The sequence below is a fragment of the Halichoerus grypus genome, chromosome 12 (genome assembly GCF_964656455.1).
Source record: "Halichoerus grypus chromosome 12, mHalGry1.hap1.1, whole genome shotgun sequence".
NCBI classification, from domain to species: domain Eukaryota; kingdom Metazoa; phylum Chordata; class Mammalia; order Carnivora; family Phocidae; genus Halichoerus; species Halichoerus grypus.
In genome coordinates, this window is record NC_135723.1 from 22077690 (window position 1) to 22100053 (window position 22364).

The window sequence follows — 22364 nt, forward strand, 5'->3', positions numbered from 1 at the left end:
TAACACCCCACACAAGTCCCAAAGGCCATGGGCACGAGCAGGAGAGTCTTAAGGAATCTTTTTGCCCAACCATCTGCTGATGAATTCAATTTCAACCTGATTTCCACCTGTTTATACTTAAATTACTGCTTAAAACAAATAATATCAGCCTGCAGTTTAAAAAGAAAATCCCAGGGGTGCATGGGTGGCTCAGTCAGTTAAGCGTCTGCATGGGGGGCAGGCCCTGATCCCGGGGTCCTGGGATATATTCTCCTGTGGGGCTCCCTGTTCAGCGGGGGTCTGCTTCTCCATCTCCCTCTGCCCCTCCCACTTGTGCACCCGTGTTCTCTCTCAATAAGTAAAATCTTTAAAAAATAAAAAATAAAAATCCTGGGAGAAACTCGGAATCACAATTTCATGCCCTTTATCCTGAGAGTGTAAAAAAGAAAAAAAAGACGAACTGTACTAGTAGGCTGTGATATCATTTTAAAAAGGTAATGAGCACACTGTGACAAGGCAGGGCTGCCATTAATATTCAGTATCTCTTGTACACACTTCAGATTAGTTTCTTTGCTGCCAGGCTCATGGCACCATCGGTTTTAAGTATTCTGCTCCCAAGAGCTTGTCTGCTACGATAGCGCCGATTATGAGATGCCACCAAGATCCCATTTAGTCTTAGCAGTTACGGCTGGTATCTAGGAAAGTGTTCATGCATCTGGCAAAGTTAGCTATTGATTTAGGGCAGGGTAACCAATCTGGTATGAGAAAGGTTTCTGCAGGGCGAAGCGGCGGCGCGCGCCGGCCGGGAGGCGGAAGGGTGAGGGGAGGGGTTCTAAGCGCGCGGCCCGTGGCGCCTCCTTTACCAAGATGGCCTCGGAGTTGGGGTCCGCGGGGGCGGCCATCTTGGTAAAGGCCGGAGTGGCGGCTCCGACGCTGGCAGGGCTGCCAGATTCGAAGGTCACAATGAGTGAGTGAGCAGGCCACGTGGAGCGAACTTTGCCTCGGCCTATGCGGACAGCTCGCCTCCGCGATGGCGAGGCGGCGGGCGTTGAGGCGGTGCCTGCAGCTGCTGGCGCCCTCGGCGGAGCCGGCGCGCCGTGGCCGGGGCCGGGGGCGGAGGAACCCGGGCGCCGGGCGCCGCGGCCCCTCCCGCTGCGCGGGGGCACTGTGCCCGGGGGCGCCGTGGCCCGCAGCCCAGGAAGAGCAGCGGCGGCGGCGGCGCGCGCGCCCTGCCGCCCCCCACGCCAGGTGAGCCCCGCCCCTCCGCCGCCGGGAGCCCGAGCGCCGGGAGGTCTGTTCTCCCGCTCCGGCCTCGCGCGAGGCGGCGTCCTCCCGCCCGCGGGTCCCTTTCGCGGCTCGCTTTCTGCTCGGCCTCTGGGTGGAGCCGCCAGCACAGTCCGGCCTGGGGCTGTTTGTGGACTCAGCGAAGTAGAGCGCGCCGTGGGTGGGATTCCCGGTGCGGAGCCCTGCCTCCTCCTGGAGATGCTGCACTTGTGAGAGGCAGGGGTTCGTTTGAATTTCTGCGCCTCGAGAGTTGCGGAGCCCGCATCTTTGAAGCTGCCTGGGTCAAGAGCCACATCCCCCGCCCCCCCCCCCCAATCTTGGGAGAGTAGCCGTCTCTGGGACTTGGTTCAGATCCCATCTTCTCTGCAGGTCACCGGGTTGCATCTTCACTGATCGGAATACATGTGGGTGTTCCTTCTTTGGCTGTACGTAAACGAATGGGTCGACAGCTTCCTTAGAGCAACTTATTTCTGCTTCATATATGGTATTTATCTTAAAAAAAAAAAATCCATTCCAACAGGTTTCTTTGCTTTTGTCTTCAAAGTTAACCACTGAATGGAAGAGCAAAAGTAAGGAGCAAAGTGGGGTGGGGTGGCGGAAGCTGGTGATTTCTTGAGTTTTCTGTCCCGTGGTTGTTTCTTAAGTTGGGTATTATTGCAGGCTTTTTAGAACAGGTATGCAGATAGCGTGTTTTCCCCGATATAGAACCCACTGTGGTCCCGATAGTTGAGATAAATAGGCCTCCATGGGCTCTAGTCTCATGCATCAACACAGCAGTCGAACCTGGAAAACACTGAGAGAATGAGAAAAGTTAACCTTTAAAAAGTCACTTAGATCTTGTCCTTGCCTTTACTGTTATGATATGATTCATCTCGTTTGCTTTGGCTGAGCATGAAGTGTTTGCTCTTTGATAATTCTGATTAGTTTATTGAGAAACTCATTCCTGAGCTACAGCTCTCTGAAAATTAAACAATTTCAATCTCTGTTAAAAGTGGTTATCTAGCAGTTCTGTTTCTATTTTAGTTACACTGTTTTTGATTTAGCCTCAGACATAGATATCGTTTAGAAAGGAGTTATGTAATCTTTAAAAAGAAAAGATTACCGCAGCTGGCCGGTTAGCTCAGTTGGTTAGAGCGTGGTGCTAATAAAAAGAAAAGATTACCTATATCCTACAACAGTCTGATGTTGCAAGAAAACATTAGGTCTGTGAGAGAAGAAATTAGGGCAAGTGTACTTGTTTAAGAATTTAGGAGATACTGACTTCAATTAAAACTGTTGTGAGTCAACTGGAAATACAGTTCCAATTTTCAAAAATTTTTTGTTGCATTCTGCAGGCTTTCCTGCTGAAGAATTTCTGTTAAGTCTCCAAGAGGGGAAATACTTAAGAGTGTTTCTCATACCCTATTTTTGCTCACAATTCCAAGTTAAATTGTACAGAATTCATATTGCAAAACTTAATTTTTAGATTAGTCCAGGGATGATTGTACGAAGGATATTTTAATCTAAGCATTCCGTTGTAGGGTTTTGGTTCTGTTTTAGCTGATACGGTCATCCTCTTATGTTTGTTTGAAAAGGGTATAATGTTCCTTTGGTACTTACGAGTTTGGGAAACTGAGGGGATTTTAAAGAACATTTTGTCTGTGTTTGGAAAAGTACCATTTGCCTTTGATTTTCGTTCCGCTTTTTCTTTGTAGTGGTAGATGGCTGTGGACGTAGAGGGTTTTTCCATTCCATTCTCCTCTTTATGCAAGTAAGAGTATGACTGTAGCTGCGGGGCTGTGTTGATCCAGCATTTTAGATTGAAAAGAATACAAGTAAAAAATGTTTGCATTGAAGTATTATTGGGGAAATGAACTGTGCACGTTATTAATTGTTAACGAGCACCTTTATCCTGAAGGCCTGTGAGGGCATGTGTAAAATTGGCATTAAAAAAAATCCTCATGTGGGGCGCCTGGGTGGTTCAGTCGGTTAAATGTCCGCCTCTTGGTTCAACTTAGGTCGTGATCTCGGTTGTGGGATCCAGCCCTGGAGTCAGGCTCCCCACTCAGTGCAGCCTCTGCTTGAGATTCTCTCTCCCTCTCCTTCTGCCCCTCCCACTCCCTCCCCCCCAATAAATAAATCTTTAAAAGAAATCATGTGATTTCCAGCATAAGGTTCAAGTAACATACCATTCTAACTGCTATATTACTGAAGAAGTCTACCTATCTATAACTTATAGTGCTTTGCTCACCTTGTCTTTTGAATTAAGAACTATTGTGTATTTAAATATTAAGACTTTTGTGACAGATTATATATGTATTCGTATGACCCCAGGGGCAGTTTGGTTATGTCAGAAATAGTTTTTTGTCAACTCAGTTGGTTAGGTAACATATTATAAGTATCATGACTATAACTTACAAAGCCCTGTCAAGTGTTTATGTATTATTAGCCTGACTTAATAGACATACAGTATGTGACGTTATTAACCCCATTCCACAGATGAGGCAATCAGGAAACTGAGAGCTTGGGAGATTTTAGCGAAGGTCCCTTGGTACAGTAGCTCCGGCCTTGCGCAGGAAGATCCCCTGCTGCCTCTTGTTAGAAAGGGGTACCAATGAAGCCAGGGTAGAGTGGTGGGGCTCAGCAAGCTTTGGTCTGCATGACAGCCATAGATTACAGCCCTAAACCTGTTTGTGAGTGGTCCGTATCATCGGGTGTAGGGGTACACAGTGGCATATGGATGGATCAGCATGGGTTCAAAAGCGTGATTGAGAAAGAGCCCGGTATGTACCTGTTACCTAAAACAATTCATCTTTGCCCTTGAAGGCAGCAGATTTTCAGGTTTATCTAAATCGGGGTTTTCCCAGATTAAGGGACGGTAACATATTGGCTGGACAGGAAGTGCCTGTATACTTCTGTGCTCATTTGTAATCTCATTTTTAAGAGTAAAGATGTCAGAATAAAGAAACCGCAAGCTTCCTCATTGTTTCTGGCACCCCTTAAACTGGTAAGGGGCTTGTTTGTTTTGCTTACAAGACCCTGATGCTAGGATTCCTGAACTGCAGCAGTAATTAGTCTGGAAAGTTTTCTGTATTTTGGGGGTCCTTCAAACTGCAAAGATGTTTGTTCTCTTTTCAAGTTACTGTGTTCCTTCCTTTGGCTTGTTTGGAGAGCTTGTGAAAAGAAGTACTATGTATATATTCAGAATATTGTGCCATTATATGGTTGAAGTGACTCAGGACAGTTTAAAGAGCTTCTAGACTCCCCTTTTAAAAAAAAAAGTGAAGGCCCTGTTATCTGTTTATGAGCTAAACTAAGTAAAATACCCTACATGAGTTGGAATGTGTCCTTTATCTTTTTATGCTGATCATATGCTCTTTTGGTCCAAGTGTTTTTATTTAAGATTTTATTTATTTGAATGAGAGAGAGAGAGAGAATGAGAACAAGAAGGGGGAAGGGAGAGAGAGAAGCAGACTCCCTGCTATGCAGGGAGCCCCCGACACGGGATCCCAGGACCCTGGGATCACGATCAAGCCGAAGGCAGATGCTTAACTGACTGAGCCACCCAGGCGCCCCGGTCCAGGTGTTTATAAACATAATTATGAAAGCATGGCTAATCAACAGCCCAGGCTCTATCCCTAGCCACAGCTGGACCTTTGGAATGTCATGTAACCCTCCGGCCTGACTTGCTTCACCTGTAGAGTAAAGGGGTCACACAGTGATGAACTTGAGTCATGGAATGTTCAAGTTAGAGAGGACTTTAGTATGTACCGGTCCAACCTCTTTAATTTACAGATTTCCTGTTTCTACTCTTGCAAGAGTTTTTAGCCTGTCATGATACTGCAAAACTGAAACCTCAAAATGAGACTTTCCTCCCATTTCACGGGGATGAGGTACTTTAATGTTCTTGGATGAAAGTTGATTCCTCTCTCATTCTTTGCTCTCATAGCGTCTCAATTTTATATGTAGATGAGATGTTCATTGTGTATAAATGTATATGTGCTGTTCAGCGCTTGTTTTTCAACTGCATGAATATGAATGATGGTGGGCATATTGAATATCACCACAATGAAGAATTTGACAAACTCTGGATGTTCTCAGCAACATTCTCTTGGTTAAGCATGAATATGTAGAGCTTTATAATTCCTCTTTGTTTAGCTGCCCAAATATTTTAAGTTGTACTTAATAATAATGGTCATCTCCGATTTACTATGAACTCACATTTTAGTGAATTTTGTTGAAGACCTATCTGTGCATTTATATGGTACTCCGAGGCCACAGAGTGATCACTCCTCCAGGTTTTTCTGGGACTGAGGAGGTTCTCAGGATGGAGGACTCTCCGTGCTCTAACTGGGAAAGCTCCGGCCACACTACATGTGTTGGTCCCCCTGCCCGAAGGTGTCTCTTCATTGACCTTGATTAACAGTTGGAAGGATAAAATGCCAGGGGGCTATATGCTGGATGAACTCAAAGACATCTTTTCAAAGACAAGGAAAATATCTTCAAGGCTTCATGTATATTACCTGTTTATATGACTAGAATATAGAACTATATAAATCCTTTGTTCTTTTCTATGTAACTTTAAACGAGAACAGTTTAGTGATTAAATAGGTCACATGTGAAATCTTCTCCATGTAAAATTAAAAGGGCAGTTATATTTATAAGAGAACTTATCAGAGAACTACTAAGTGCTTTTTACTTTGAAAGGGAACAAAGAGGACATCGTTGAAAGCCAAAAAGGAAAAAAGGCTAGCCTTGCCAGTGAGATTGTAACTGTTGGCTATCCGCTACTAACTTTGAACCCGGTATCTGTTCAAGATAAATTTATTGGATTTTTCTTGCAGATTCAACATGATTAGTGGAAAAGAGCACAGGCTCTGGAATCTGATACAGCTTGGGTTGGATCTCCAGGCCCAACTGGTAGCCAGCTTTTTGACTTTATGTAAACCGTTAAACTCAGTAAACCTTTTGTTACATTACCTTTAACATAAGGGTGATCTCTACCTCCTGGGAATTTTGAGGGTTGAATGAGATGCTGAATATATTTAAAGTGGCGCAGAGTAAGTGCCTACTAAGCAGTAAACTACAGCAGTCACGCGTGCTGCGCGCTGTACCCATGTTTAGATTAGGAAGGATTCTGTGGTTCCAGAGCTTCCCTGAACTTCGCGGCTATGGTTATTGTCTCAGTTGGGATTAGTCTGGGGAGGCTTAGAGCTGGAAAATTCAGAGTGGGTATGGTGGCCCCCGAAGTCCTAGTTCTCTGTGCCATTCCTAGGAAGTGGCCCTCACACTCAGGGTGGCTCCGGCCAGCAAGATACAGGAAAAATCAAAAAGAGTGTCTCCCTTGCCCTTAAGATTCCCGGAAGCAACATGGAAGACTTCTGCTTGAATCACAAAGTATCCTCAATATGGCTAATCCGTGGTGGGAAAGGTGGGAAAGGTGGGCGTATAGCTGGTGTGTAGCTGGCTACCCTAAGGAGAACTGGGGCTCTGTGACTGAAGGAAAGGGGGGGGACTAGATTCTATGGTAGACCTCTTCTAGTTTTTTTGTGTTTTGTTTTGTTTTTTGTTTATAGAGCATTTTTTATTTTATTTATTTTTAAAAAATTTTAAAAGATTTTATGTATATGACAGAAAGAGAGAGAGCACAAGTAGGCAGAGTGGCAGGCAGAAGGAGAGGGAGAAGCAGGCTCTCTGCTGAGCAGGGAGCCCGATGTGGGGCTCGATCCCAGGACCCCAGGATCATGACCTGAGCCGAAGGCAGATGCCCAACGGACTGAGCCACCCAGGTGCCCTGATTTTTATTTATTTTTAAAAGATTTTATTTATTTATTTGACACACAGAGCGAGAGTGTGAGCACACACAGGGGGAGTGGCAGGGAGAGGGAGAAGCAGACTCCCCGCTGAGCAAGGAGCCCGACGTGGGGCTCCATCCCAGGACCCCGGGATCACGACCTGAGCCGAAGGCAGATACTTAAACGACTGAGCTACTCAGGCACTCCTAGAGCATTTTTAAAAATTTTATTTATTTTTTTGAGAGAAACACACACACTCACACACATACACAAGGCATGGGGGGAAGGGGCAGAGGGAGAAGGGGGAGAGAGAGAATCCTAAGCAGCCTCCACGTTCAGCTCAGCACAGAGCCTGATGTGGGCTCCATCTCAAGACTGTGAGATCATGACCTGAGCTGAATTCAAGACTCGGACACTTCACTGGCTGAGCTGCCCAGGTGCCCCAGCATCTTCTGATCTTTACCACTAGGTCACAACTTTACCGCCAGAGAATTCAAGACCTCAAGAATTCCCTAGGATTTTTCAGTTTTTAGTTCCGTGATTAGTAGTAGGAACGCCCTCTGTTGGCTTTTGTCTCACTGTCCTTTGGTTACTTTTGCTTCTATAATTTTATTCCCAATGAGTCTTTTTAAAAACAATTAACTCTGTCCCAGTGAAGAATAATTAGGAGATTAACCTCCTGTTCTTCATTTATTCATTCAACAAATATTTATTGAATACTCCTCACGTATAGGCTGCTTTGGGTTATTATAGACAATGTGAATCATCATCGATTATGTGTCTTTTTCTTTTGGTTTGGCTTCCTGGGAGCACAGAGTCGAATTTGTGACTCAGCTGGACTGAATACAAGTCTGTGACCTATCAAACTTTGTTCTTAGCCATGTGGTCTTCCTAGTCCTAGCACCCTGTGGTCACCTTGGGGTCATGCTCCCTCTCTAAATTGTAGTGTGGGGCAGGGAGGAAGAGTAGGCTTAATGGTTGGCAGTTGCCAGGCTAGCATAAATTTTGGGGGTACCAGAAAGTCCCTTTGGTCCTTCTTAAATGCCTGTCCTACTTTTATGCCAATGACTAATTCGAAGTAGCCATTCTTAACCCTGCCTGTGTATTGGGATCACCCACAGAGCTTTTAAAAACTATCTGGGGAACCCCACCTGACATTTTGATTCAGAAGCCTCAAGTATAGTTTTTAAACCATAGGTCATTCTGATGGGCAGCCAGCCTTGAGAATCCCAGGTTTAAGGCTTTGTACCCAGCTGACTTGGAAATACTTAGAGAGGAGTCCCACGTTGCTACCTCTCAGTTATATTAGAGATCAGATCCTTCTTTAACAACCTGTTTTGGCCACCGGAGGGGGAAGTGGGAGAACCCTGAGACTAGTAGTCACTTGGTTTGGAGATAGAAGATACTGAGATGCTTTAGGGGACATTTAGCCAGAGTTGGCCTGGCTTGCCTGTTTTGCCTGCTCCTGTGATGGAAAGCTTTTCCTTTGAGCCAAAGAATCTTGATAACTAGGGCTCTGGCGCTGGGGAGAGTGCTGATTGTAGGTGTGGCCACTATTAGGATCCTGAGTTCGCACATTTTTCTCCCTGGGGGGCGGATGGGAGATAAGGGGGTGAGGGTAGAGAGGATTATTATGTTCAGGACCAGGAAGGACACTGTACAGGTTAGGAAGGGTCTCCTGGTGAATTCAGAAAGTTGCTGAGGCCACAAGGAGCTATGGGTTTGCATAGGAATCCTGTGGAGAATTGTGGTTTCATATTTGTTTTGAGTTGTGTGAATTCCAGGAAGACCAGAGCTGCTTTTACTCAAATATAAGAACAAAAACACATTCCAGAATTTATTTCATTTCAGTTTATTCATGCCATTACCCTTAGCTCCCGTATTTTATTAGTGCAGAAATTTAAAAATGGATTATGTGCTTAGAATATAATGTAGTGGCTTACAGTTATTGTGGGCTTACTGTGTGCCGACACTGGGCTAAGGATCACGTACATTTTGTCCAATACCATAATGAACGGGCATCAGACAAGGAAACTAAGACTTAGAGGTGACAAGGATACCTGCCAAGTTGGGAAGTATCTATTTTAAAATGTTTAAATTTTGGGGGCTCCTGGGAGGCTCAGTCGTTGGGCATCTGCCTTTGGCTCAGGTCATGATCCCAGGGTCCTGGGATCGAGCCCCACATCGGGTTCCCTGCTTGGTGGAAAGCCTGCTTCTCTCTCTCCCACTCCCCCTGCTTGTGTTCCCTCTCTCACTGTGTCTCTTTGTCAAATAAATAAAATCTTTAAAAAAATAAAGTGTGGGCTGCATTCAGAAGCTTATGAGCCTCTTTGGCGTCCCTGATCCTGTGGATCACAGAACTTCTCATCATTGTGAACCATTCGGCATATAAGGAAAAGTATTTGGGCCAGTTGTTTTGGAAATGCCTTATTCTAAAAGCTATAGGTTTTGGTATTCCTAGCTGACACTTGTGTAAACCTATTTCTCCAAAATCTGTAGGGTTGCAGAAGATTTTTTTTTTTTTTTTGCTAGAATGTAGATATAGTAGACATTCAAACAGTGTTCGATAAATGTCTCTAGAAATGATTGAAGTATAGGCCCTTACAAATTATACCTGAAATCTTTTTAAAGGGTGAAAATCAAATGGCTGTTTGATGATCAGATTTGTCATGAAATCTCTTCTGAAAATATTTTAAGCTCTACATAATCTCCTGGTCTGCCTGGTAAACCCGTGAAACTACACTTTCTCCAAGTAGCTAACGTTGCTGTTCTCAGATAAAAAATACTGTGCTTATCCCTTGCTAACCCAGCCTGGGAAGGTGGCTGCATCTGAGCTAACTTTAGCTGGGGACTTCCTACCAGGCAGTAGAACTTGGGAGGGGCACACCACAGTGGCGGCCACGTTGGAGGGGGGCAGCCCTTCCATGGCCCGAGCAGGCTTTGTGGTGTAGCCACAGATTGTTAGAACTGGGGAGGTTGAAGGGGCCTTAAGGCTGTGACTCAGGCCTCTCGTTTTACAGATGGAGAAAGTCTTAATGATAGTAAGTGACTTTTTTTTTTTTTTTTATTAAGACTTTATGTATTTATTTGAGAGAGAGCGTGCGAGTGCGGGGAGGAGCAGAGGGAGAGGGACAAGCAGACTCTGCATGGAGCATGGAGCCCGATGTGGAGCTGGATCCCACAACCCCGGGATCAGGACCCGAGCCGAAATCAAGAGTCCGACGCTCAACTGACAGAGCCACCCAGAAACCCCGATAATAAATGACCTTTTAAAGCTTACAGGCTTCAGTGTGGACAGTCTCGACTTACTATGTTTTGACTTCTGATTTTTCAACTTTATGGTGGTGGTAAAGCCATACATATTCAGTAGAAACTGTACTTTGAATTTTGAACTGTTCCCAGGCTAACGGTTCATGATATGATTCTGGCAGCTGCAGGGCTCCCAGTCAGCCCTTGACCACGAGAGTCCACAGTCGACACACTGACAGCCATTCTGTCCCCCACATAACCATTCTGTTTTTCACTTTCAGTAATATTCAATAAATACATGAGCTGTTCAACGTTTTATTACAAAACCGGCTTTGTGTCAGATGATTTTGCCCAACTGTAGACTAATGTAAGTGTTCTGCTCATGTGTAAGGTAGGCTAGGCTAAGCTGTGGTGTTTGGTAGGTTAGATGTTAAATGCGTATGTTAATTTTCGACTTTTCAGTATTTTCAACTTCAGGATGGGTTTGTTTGGATTGTCACCCTGTTGTAAGTCGAGGAAGATTGGTACAGTGAAAGTTTGGACCAGACTGAAGTCAGAAGTAAAAGAGAGTGCTTTCCCCCTCTTACCCTTCCTTTCTATCCAGGATCTATGAAGATCTCTTTTCTTTTTTTTTTTTTTTTGGGAGAGAGAGAGCACATTGATGTGTGTGTGAGCAAGGGGGAGGGCAGAGGGAGAGGGCAAGAGAGAGAATCTTAAGCAGGCTCCATGCCCAGAGTGGAGCCTGATGTGGGGCTCCATCTCAAGACCCTGAGATCATGACCTGAACTGAAATCAGGAGTTGGACACTTAACCAGCTGAGCCACCCAGGCGCCCCTCCATTCCTTTTCTTTATGGAATATATATTTTTATGGGTTATACTTTAAAAACAAGCAACTTTCTTTTTGCATAATGGATTGAGACAGAGAGAGGCCACACTTTGAAAGTGTATTTTTGTTCAAATCTTGGCTGAAGGAATAATGAATGAACACTTAAGGTCCTATAACAGATTGAGGATATACTTTTAAGTTTCTCAAACTTCAGGCTAGTCTTTCCTCCCCCATAATCCAGAATTGGATCTGAACTTTTTGTTTGCATTATTTTTAAGATACTAAGGTGGTGATAATTATGTCAGTTCAGTAAACATCCTGCTTTATGCAGGTTTTCTCAATTTCCCATAACATGCCACTTTATTTATTTATTATTATTTTTTTTAACATGCCATTTTAGTAGGATTATCCTAAGGATTCCAGTTGCAGTACTGTAGGTGGTATTTTAAAATGGGCTTTGGTCTTAAGCTGCCTTGTTTATTGTTTCTAATTCTAATCAGAGCTTTGCTTTCTTGTTTACTTATAGGAAAAACTCTTATAGAGGAAGCACCTAGAGTGTATGTATTTTGGTGACTTAAAATCTTTTAATAGCCTGTGAAATGACTTTTTAGTTCAATATATTGAATTTTGCCAAATAGCAAAGAATATTTGGTGTTCTGTGATCAAGAACATTTGTTGTCCTTGACTAGTTTTGGAAAAGAAAACATGTTCTCTAGTTTGTATCCTGGAGAGTCAGGTTGAGTTCTGCACTCACTCTTCTCAAAACTGTCTATTCTGAGTCTTCAGTGCTTTTGGTAAGGTAACATTTCTCTGTGAATTACTTGTGTCAGATGACACAACACAGTTTAGTAACAAATTCCATGTCCTGGGGCGCCTGGGTGGCTCAGTCGGTTAAGCGTCTGCATTTCACTCGGGCACGATCCCAGGGTCCTGAGATCAAGCCCCTTGTCACCCCGCATTGGACTCCCTGCTCGGCGAGTCTGCTTCTCCCTCTACTTCCCCCCACTTGTGCCCATGTGCGCACATGCGCTCTCTCTCTCTCAGATAAATGGATAAAATCTTTAAAAAAAAAATTCCATGTCCTTATTTAAAGGAAAAAAATGCATGGGGTCTCGGGAGTACGGTGGTTCAGAAGCAGTAGAACAGTCTTCCTGTGGAATTTTTTTGCAAGAGTCCGTTTTATAGAGCCTAGAAGAGGCAATGTGGAAACAGGGCATGATTGGGTAAGAGGTTGGGCATTTTCGTATAGGGCTAGCAGGCCTGTTTTTAAGGGAAGGTAAGCTCGCTAAGCTGAATTGGAGGACTGTGATAGGATTCCTTGACAAGGGTTTCCCATGAGTGCAGGCTGACTTGGGTTTAAGATTTGTGGGCCAAGCCACAAGGGCAGTTTTCTGTTCTGTGGGTCCTGATAAGCGAATTAACTTTATCATTTGTTGAAGTAATTCTTCTGTCCCTAATCAGATGAACACTTTATAAGGCAAAATTAAAGTTTTTTTTTAACACAAGAAAATATTTTGATTTTTATAAAGGATCAGGAAACTTAGACTTTTTATAAAAATACTTTTTTTTAAACATAACATTTTTAAGGAAAGAATAGCAATCTGTTTTTAAGTCTATCTGGAATTCTAGAATGTTCTCTTTCACTTGAAACAGCTCAATTAGATCAAAAGGTTCTAGTTATCATATTCTTTATATTTTTATTGAACATCAGTAATAGTAGTAGTCACAATTTGCATTTGGATAGTGCTTGGGGATACTAGCCTATGATGTCATTGCTCCTCGTTACAGTCCTTCAGGGAGGCATTTGGTTGTTATCTTTATTTCACAGGTGAGTAAGGCCAGGTTGAGACAGGTTAAGTTACTTTCCCCACGATGATCTCTCTCTAGTTAGTGGTAAAGCTGGAGTCTTGTCTTCTACAGCCCCCATTAATGTTCTTTTCACTTTTATAAAGGTTAATTGTTTGCTGTGATAAATAGATTTCTATCATATATACACATATCATATTTTATGTATATATGTATACGCATATGTATTCTAAAATATTTTTGACTCAAAAACTATTATTAAAGGTTGTCATAACTCATTTTTAGTGTGCTCCCAGGTCTTGTATATTAAGCTATTTGTTTTCCCTTAACTTTTTAGTGAAACTGGTTGTTAAGTCAACAAAGTGAGTAAAAAAAAAAAAATGAAATGCACTGATAACAAACAACGCGGTACTTTCTTTGTTGATGTATGGGGTGTACATACCTCTCACAGAACACTCTTCCTTTCATTAGCCAGTGTACTTCCCACGCTGGGACATATCTCCCCTCCCTACCAGACTCCTGAATGCATGTGGAGACTGAGACCAGTCTTCAGGGAAGTCTGTATTGTCTGTGAGGGATGGAGACAGTTTAATTTAACCTTTGGAAACCCTTTGCAGACACTCCTGTGATTGAAATAGTTTCATTGGCTATGTTAGCTAGCATTATATTAAAAGGACCCTTTTCACTACAGCTAGGACTGCAAATATAAAATGGTGAATTTTGTGTTATTTTAGATATCTGAAAATAGAGTTCTGAATGTTTTCCAGGTTTCAAGTCAGCATCTTTGTTGGTATGTAATGGATAGTCACCCAATTAGTATTTATTAAATGTCACCCCCAGGAATAATGATTTGCAATGTCATGGTTTATGAGCACGCTGAAATCCCAAACATACATTGTACTAATGTAATTTGTTTCTTTAAGTTTCTAAATGGTAAAGCAATGCATTCAATTCTAGGCAGCGGGCAAATCTTAAATGTCAAAGAAAGAAAGGATAAAACATTTGCTTTTGAAATAGAGAGCGCTTGGTTTTTGAAAGTGTTTTACCCATGTGTGCAGTTATTGAAATAAAATATTTGTACTTGGCAGACTTGTCCTCACCAAATGTCACAGCTCAGATCTCTCTTTGGTTAGAGACGTTGGGGTAAGTCCTTCTCCTAGTAAGTAGGCAATTAATCTTCAAAGAAATGTGGAGAATGTAGTTGATAATTACTAGATGGAATTTATGTTGTCCTTTTTGTAACAAATTGTTCTTTAAACAAAGAGCATTTATATTTTATATTAGTTGTCATAGGGCTTTGTTTAAATCTACTTCTGGATTCTAGCTTTTTAGTCCAAATTTAGCTGTTGTTCACAGAAGAAAGAAGGGTCAACACATTAATTGCGGTTCTGATTATATTTAATTACCAAGGCAAATGTTTTTGCTCCTTTTCCAAAATCTCTCCATATAAAAACTGGTATATTTCATCAGTGTCAAGACAGGCGTTTTATGCACATTTGAACACCACTGATTCCAGGTTATGTCATATAATGGGTGATCTTATAATTGATAATATTTTTACAGTCTTAGTGGCACATAAAAGAACCATGTGCACCATTCATGGTGCCTTAAATTGGATGAAAATCAGCGTGACGTAAAGATCTTCATCAAGTTTTGGACTCACTTTTAAAACACAGGTTGTTTACCATGTATATGTACTCAGCAGTATGCACATCTCCTTTCGCTTACTGTTGGCCTGAGATCAAGGCTGAATTTTTACTTGTTAAATTTGGAGAGAGATCTATAACCAGAAATAAGGAGGAGATTTGCTACATTTAATTAAGGAAACTCCAGCCTGGATATGTTACGGGGTTTGTCTGAATTTCCAAAGCTGAAAACGAGTTACATACACAGAACCCACTCTTCTTGAGTCCTTGTTCTTCCCATCATTTTTTTTTTTTTTTAAGATTTTATTTATTTGACAGAGAGAGACACAGTGAGAGAGGGAACACAAACAGGGGGAGTGGGAGAGGGAGAACAGGCTTTCCGCGGAGCAGGGAGCCTGATGCAGGGCTCGATCCCAGGACTCTGGGATCATGACCTGAGCCGAAGGCAGACGCTTAACGACTGAGCCACCCAGGCGCCCCTCTTCCCATCATTTTATCTTTGGTGCTTGAAGATGACCCTTGTGAGATTGTTGCTGTGCCCTCCAGAGCGGCCAGAACACTGATAGTTGATGAGGACCCTTCTCATGTGACCCAGGCTCCTGTGTCTCCACCTGCCGAGGCTCACTTTGTCACTGGAGCACCTGTTGGGAGAGCTTGTCACTTTGCATGTTCACCGAGTGGACTGCCAGTACTTTTCCTCCAAGAGAACAAGTCCAGATGGTTACGATTCAGGTTTTCACGTCCTTCTGTTTGTTTCCAGATCATTTCACACTAACTGCCTAGTGCCAACATTTTGTGTTGCTTGAACACTTTCGTGGTTGTATAATCCTGTGAATATATGTCCAGGTATTGAAGGATATTTTAAAAATCATGTGCAAAGGCCCCGTGATGGAAGAGGTGGCCGTGAGGTGGGAGCATGGTGCATTTGAGGAAGTAGATGAAGGCCCTGTGTTTGTAGCAGAGCAGAGTGTGGGCAGGGCCAGAAACACCCTCATGGACCATCTTCTTACTGACTTTTGCCCTCATTCTGAGAACCAAGGGAATCTTCTGGAGGTTTTTCCTTTTCGTTGGTTTTATCAGATCTGCCTTTAAAAGATCATTCCTGAAGACTGGATTTTGTGTGTGTTGGGGTGAAGGGCGTGTTAAGAGAGGATGGCTCTTTGCTGGAGAATGGTTTCCATGGGTGGATTGGAGTGAGAGCCTGAGTGGACGGGAGGAAAGAAAATGGGAAAAGCATGCAGAGACCGTTTATTTTTCAAGGATAAAGCAGATCACTGAACCCATTTTTCACTCTCCTTCTACTCCTGGGTCCCTGGAAACCTCTCTGTTTTCTTACCTTCACTTGTATCACCCCCAACACAACCTGGGTCCCAGGGTCATCATGTCCATGGGTGTCCGTGAGCACTTCTGCTTGGATTCCTCCCTGTTGTCTCACACCCTGTCTCAAGCTCGCTGGGTCAGAAAGCCACCTTCTCTTCCACCCTCTAAACACTTGCTTTCCCCTAATTCCTTGGCTTGGTCATCGGTGCTGTCATTTCTGACTCCTGCCACTTGTCTACCCATCCCTCAACCTGCCCTACAAACAGTCCAAAGTTTGCCACCATCCAGAGACTCAGGTCTTCCTGATTCACCCTCTTGTTTCTTGGATTTATTCTGTGTTTTCTCTTCTCACTGTCACTGCCTCCTCATCTTTTGACTGGACTGCTATCTACCTCTTAGTATTTCAATTAGAAATGGGCATTAGGGATGCCTAGGTGGCTCCTTTGGTTGAGTGTCTGCCTTCGGCTCAGGTCATGATCCTGGGGTCCTGGGATCGAGCCCCGCGTGGGGCTCCCTACTCAGCGGGGAGTCTGCTTCTCTCCCTCTGTCTCTCCCTCTACCTACGTGTTTTCTCTCTGTCAAATAAATAACATCTTAAAAAAAAAAAGGGCATTATGATACCTACCTTGAAATGTTGCTAGGAGCAGAAATTTAAATGGAATTTGTGAAACAGGGAGCAAGCAGAGTGTTTCACTATTACTGCATGTTCTGGGCTGCCTATTTCCTATTCGCAAATTTATCTGTCTGGCTCCAGTGTTTAGCCACACCCTTTCATTTTTATCCTACTACCAGAGTTGTTTCCTTTTTAAGCTCCTTCATTCTTTTCTTCATTGCTTACAGGGCAGCCAGACCTCCTTAAAGTCTCAGGCCGGGCCCCAAATCGGATCCCAGCCTTCATGCGTTTGCTGTTGGCTGTTACAAGCCTTCCTTACTTCTTATGTCCCAGCCTCATCGGACCACTCTATGTTGTCTCAAAACTCTATTTTTTTTATTATGTTAATCACCATACGTTACATCATTAGTTTTTGATGTAGTGTTCCATGATTCATTGTTTGCGTATAACACCCAATGCTCCATTCAGTATGTGCCCTCTTTAATACCCATCACCAGGCTAACCCATCCTCCCAAGCCCCTCCCCTCTAGAACCCTCTGTTTGTTTCTCAGAGTCCATAGTCTCTCATGGTTCATCTCCCCCACCGATTTACCCCACTTCATTTCTCCCTTCCTACTATCTTCTTTTTTTTTTTTTTTTAAACATGTAATGTATTATTTGTTTCAGAGGTACAGGTCTGCGATTCAACAGTCTCACACAATTCACAGTGCTCACCATAGCACATACCCTTCTCAGTGTCTGTCACCCAGCCACCCCATCCCTCCCACCCCCCACCACTCCAGCAACCCTCAGTTTGTTTCCTGAGATTAAGAATTCCTCATATCAGTGAGATCATATGATACATATCTTTCTCTGATTGACTTATTTCGCTCAGCATAATACCCTCCAGTTCCATCCACGTTGTTGCAAGCGGCAAGATTTCATTCCTTTTGATGGCTGCATAATATTCCATTGTATATATATACCACTTCTTCTTTATCCATTCATCTGTTGATGGACATCTTGGCTCTTTCCATAGTTTGGCTATTGTGGACATTGCTGCTATAAACATCGGGGTGCACGTACCCCTTCGGATCCCTACATTTGTATCTTTGGGGTAAACACCCAGTAGTGCAATTTCTGGGTCGTAGGGCAGCTCTATTTTCAACTTTTTGAGGAACCTCCCTACTGTTTTCCAGAGTGGCTGCACCAGCTTGCATTCCCACCACCAGTGTAGGAGGGTTCCCCTTTCTCCGCATCCCCGCCAACATCTGTCGTTTCCTGACTTGTTAATTTTAGCCATTCTGACTGGTGTGAGGTGGTATCTCATTGAGGTTTTGATTTGGATTTCCCTGATGCCGAGCGATATTGAACACTTTTTCATGTGTCTATTGGCCATTTGGATGTCTTCTTTGGAAAAATGTCTGTTCATGTCTTTTGCCCATTTCTTGATTGGATCATTTGTTCTTTGGGTGTTGAGTTTGGTAAGTTCTTTATAGATTTTGGATACTAGCCCTTTATCTGATATGTCATTTGCAAATATCTTCTCCCATTCTGTCGGTTGTCTTTTGGTTTTGTTGACTGTTTCTTCCGCTGTGCAAAAGCTTTTTATCTTGATGAAGTCCCAATAGTTCATTTTTGCCCTTGCTTCCCTTGCCTTTGGCGATGTTTCTAGGAAGGAGTTGCTGCGGCTGAGGTCGAAGAGGTTGCTGCCTGTGTTCTCCTCTAGGATTTTGATGGACTCCTGTCTCAGATTTAGGTCTTTCAACCATTTTGAGTCTATTTTTGTGTGTGGTGTAAGGAAATGGTCCAGTTTCATTCTTCTGCATGTGGCTCTCCAATTTTCCCAACACCGTTTGTTGAAGAGACTGTCTTTTTTCCATTGGACATTCTTTCCTGCTTTGTCGAAGATTACTTGACCATAGAGTTGAGGGTCCATTTCTGGGCTCTCTATTCTGTTCCATTGATCTATGTGTCTGTTTTTGTGCCAGTACCATACTGTCTTGATGATGACAGCTTTGTAATAGAGCTTGAAGTCTGGAATTGAGATGCCACCAGCTTTGGTTTTCTTTTTCAACATTCCTCTGGCTATTCAGGGTCTTTTCTGGTTCCATACAAATTTTAGGATTATTTGTTCCATTTCTTTGAAAAAAGTGGATGGTATTTTGATAGGGATTGCATTAAATGTGTAGATTGCTCTAGGTAGCATTAACATCTTCACAATATTTGTTCTTCCAATCTATGAGCATGGAACATTTTTCCATTTCTTTGTGTCTTCCTCAATTTCTTTCATGAATATTTTATAGTTTTCTGAGTACAGATTCTTTGCCTCTTTGGTTAGATTTATTCCTAGGTATCTTATGGCTTTGGGTGCAATTGTAAATGGGACTGACTCCTTAATTTCTCTTTTTTCTGTCTGTTGTTGGTGTATAGGAATGCCACTGATTTCTGTGCATTGATTTTATATCCTGCCACTGTACTGAATTCCTGTATGAGTTCTAGCAGTTTTGGGGTGGAGTCTTTTGGGTTTTCCACATAAAGTATCATATCATCGGCAAAGAGTGAGAGTTTGACTTCTTCTTTGCCAATTTGGATGCCTTTTATTTCTTTTTGTTGTCTGATTGCTGTGGCTAGGACTTCTAGTACTATGTTGAATAGCAGTGGTGATAGTGGACATCCCTGCCGTGTCCCTGACCTTAGGGGGAAAGCTCTCAGTTTGTCCCCATTGAGAATATTCGCTGTGGGTTTTTCATAGATGACTTTTATGATATTGAGGTATGTACCCTCTATCCCTACACTCTGAAGAGTTTTGATCAAGAAAAGATGCTGTACTTTGTCAAATGCTTTTTCTGCATCTATTGAGAGGATCATATGGTTCTTGTTCAACATCTGCAAATCAATCAATGTGATACAATACATTAATCAAAACTCTATTTTGACTTTGCTTTTGTGGTTTTTGAATCAGAGGGCCCATTTCTCCTTTCTCCTTATCCTCTGATTGTTTCAGTGAGCCAAAAACATATTACGTAGTTGGTAGGAATATTATGTATGTATTTATATGTATATGTGTGTATATGTACGTATAGGTGTATGTGTCTATATAAATAGGCCCATGTACATATCTCACAAGCTATTTATCATCACAAGGGGTTGGTAGCATCAAGTCAGCTCTGCCATCTATTAGACATATTACTTTGTCAGGAAATAAAGTCTCTAAATTTGGTGCATTTACATCTGTTAAATGAAGTGGGGTTTGAATGGTTGGTCTTTGTTCTTGCCCTTTGTAAAGTCCCGGGCCTGAACTCAGTTATAACCCAGGGAATTGTAGAGCAGTTCTTTGAGAACTGGGATAACTCACCCAGATTCTTTGCTTTCTGATGGAATTTAAAGAGTTGAGATATATGGCCATGTAGTAGGATTAGGGGAAAAAAGAATTAGCATTTGGTGAGTGGCAACCCCTTTATGGACGTCATGTCATTTGATCCTTTGAATCCCCATGAGATAAGTAGGTGTTTTACAGATGAGACAATTGAGGGCTAGAAAGGTGGTTATTTGCCTAAGATAGAAAGCTTGTTAGGCTCTCTTACTCATTAGGCTCTCCCGCAATCCGTGGTGGCTGAGCAGCAACAGCGTGTGCTTTAGCTTTTGCCACCTGTGCTTTCTTAACACTGATCATTCCCTAGAGCATAGACTATTTTACTGTAGACGGTTTGGAAAAATAGTTTTAGTTTATTGTACGTGTTCATCCTAGCCTTTGCGTTCTTTCCCTTGCCCTCCTGGACGGTATTTCTATGGTAAACATCATTGCGGCCATAAAAATATTTGGCTTTCTGTTGTGTTTATTTTGTTAGGGTTATGAAGTATATTATGTGTGTGCATTGTATTTAAACTGGACAGAAAGCAAATGTTTGTTTAATAGAATAGGAAAGAAATGAAATTCATGGCAGATTAATGCATATTCTTTTTTTGGGGAAAGATTTATTTATTAGAGAGAGCGAGCTTGAGCAGGGGGAGGGGCAGAGAGGGAGGGAGAGAGAATCTCAAGCAGATTCCCCGCTGAGCACGGAGCCTGACCCTGAGATCATGACCTGAGCCAAAATCAAGAGTTGGATGCTCAACTGAGAGCCACCTCTTTGCCCCTGGATAAATGCATATTCTTAATACGTTATCACTTTTAAGTGTCTGGAGTACCTACATAGCTCAGAATGAAGGATTTTGGTTCCTTGAGTTAAGTGGTGGTGGTAATAAGGTCAACAGCAACAGCTAACATTTGTTGAGCTCTTACCTTGTGTGTATGTGTTATATTTGTTACATACATGTTACATGCATGTTTCTTTTTTAAATTTTTTTAAAGATTTTATTTATTTGAGAGAGAGAGAGCATGAGAGAGGGGAGGTCAGAGGGAGAAGCAGACTCCCTACTGAGCAGGGAGCCCGATGCGGGACTCAGTCCTGGGACTCCAGGATCATGACCTGAGCCGAAGGCAGTCGCTTAACCAACTGAGCCACCCAGGCGCCCTATATACATGTTACATGCGTGTTTCTAAGTGCTTTATTTGTATTAGCTTTTGAAAACCTCTCAGTAAGCCTCAGAGACAGGTGCTTTTGTTATCTCCATTTTACAGATGAGGAAATCGAGGCCCAGAGAGGGTTGGAAACTTACCCAAGGTCACTGCACTGTCTTGGCAGTTATAAATCTGAGTTAATTCAAATTGGCATGGTTAAACACTTAAATACACTATCGAAATGTCTCTCCATTAATGTTGTTGTCTCCTTCCCTGGGATCTGAACTCAGTGTGTTTTTTAGGGGAATTGGGAACAGATTATCTTCAAAGTAAAAATGGCTAGGCCTAGTGGAGTTATATGTAAATCACTGGGAGTACTGAGTAATCCTCAAGGAACTAAGGCAGTCCTTCTCACTGTGTGTTTTTAACAATAATATTTTTAAAATTGAGGTATGAAAATATTACAAATTCAGAAAGGTGCTTTAATTGTACAAGATATCATTGAAATGGAAAATTTCCTATGTTTAAATGCTGCCTGGTAGATGGACATTCCTTTGGATTACAGCAGATAAGGAATATTTAAAAGCTTTGGCAGGAATAGGTAAAGCAAACATCTTTTCTATTTAGCAAGGAATAATACTGGATTCAGAAATTGTATTTTGCAGGAAGAAAGCTTGAGCTGATAGAGACATACTGTTTTTATAAGTTTGAGGAAATTTCTACTGGCTAAGAAATAATACTGCGGATGCTGTGTAATAAGTTTTAATGCCTTTATGTTAAAGTATTTTCCCCCCCTTCTGTTTTTTTTAGTTCTGCAAAGGACATGGATGAAAATGAAAGCAGCCAGTCCCTGATGACGAGCAGCCAATATCCTAAAGAAGCAGTAAGAAAACGCCAGAATTCAGCCCGGAGCTCTGTAGGAAGTGATTCTTCTAGGCTTTCCAGGAAAAGTTTCAAACTGGATTACAGACTAGAGGAAGATGTAACTAAATCAAAGAAAGGAAAGGATGGCAGATTTGTCAACCCATGGCCAACTTGGAAAAATCTGTCCATTCCAAATGTTCTCAGATGGCTGATAATGGAAAAAGATCACAGCAGTGTTCCAGGTTCCAAGGAGGTAGCATTTGGTTTTCTTGGGGGGGGGGGGGGCTGCGTATTTACTCTTATTATTAATTTTTCTGTGAATTGTATTTTGACACTCAAGTTAGTTATATGAGGCCCTTTTATATGATAAGGCCTAGGGCTAGGTTCTGGGGAGAAAATTGAATGTAGTGCCCTCGAGTTCATATTCGAGCAACAAAGTACATATATGAATAACCAGTTCCGATCTGGTGGCAATTAGAGGTTGGAATAGAGCGTTGTTGTAGAAGTATGGGAAAGGAA

At 42.6% G+C, this 22364-nt stretch overlaps 1 protein-coding gene across 5 annotated transcripts in view; it reads left to right on the plus strand.

Moving 5' to 3' along the window:
• The first annotated feature begins 828 nt into the window (after nucleotides 1-828).
• NAPEPLD (N-acyl phosphatidylethanolamine phospholipase D) overlaps nucleotides 829-22364 on the plus strand; it is a 56831-nt gene continuing 35295 nt past the window's right edge. Inside the window, exons 1-2 of one of the 5 annotated variants that reach the window (XM_078060046.1) lie at nucleotides 829-1227; nucleotides 21792-22098. In XM_078060046.1, the coding sequence (XP_077916172.1) occupies nucleotides 1010-1227; nucleotides 21792-22098 (525 nt within the window). In that variant the 5' untranslated portion in view covers nucleotides 829-1009. Of the gene's footprint in view, nucleotides 1228-1256; nucleotides 1748-21791; nucleotides 22099-22364 lie in introns of those variants that run through there. The other 4 variants (XM_078060045.1, XM_078060044.1, XM_036067475.2 and 1 more) reach the window with 4 other exon arrangements.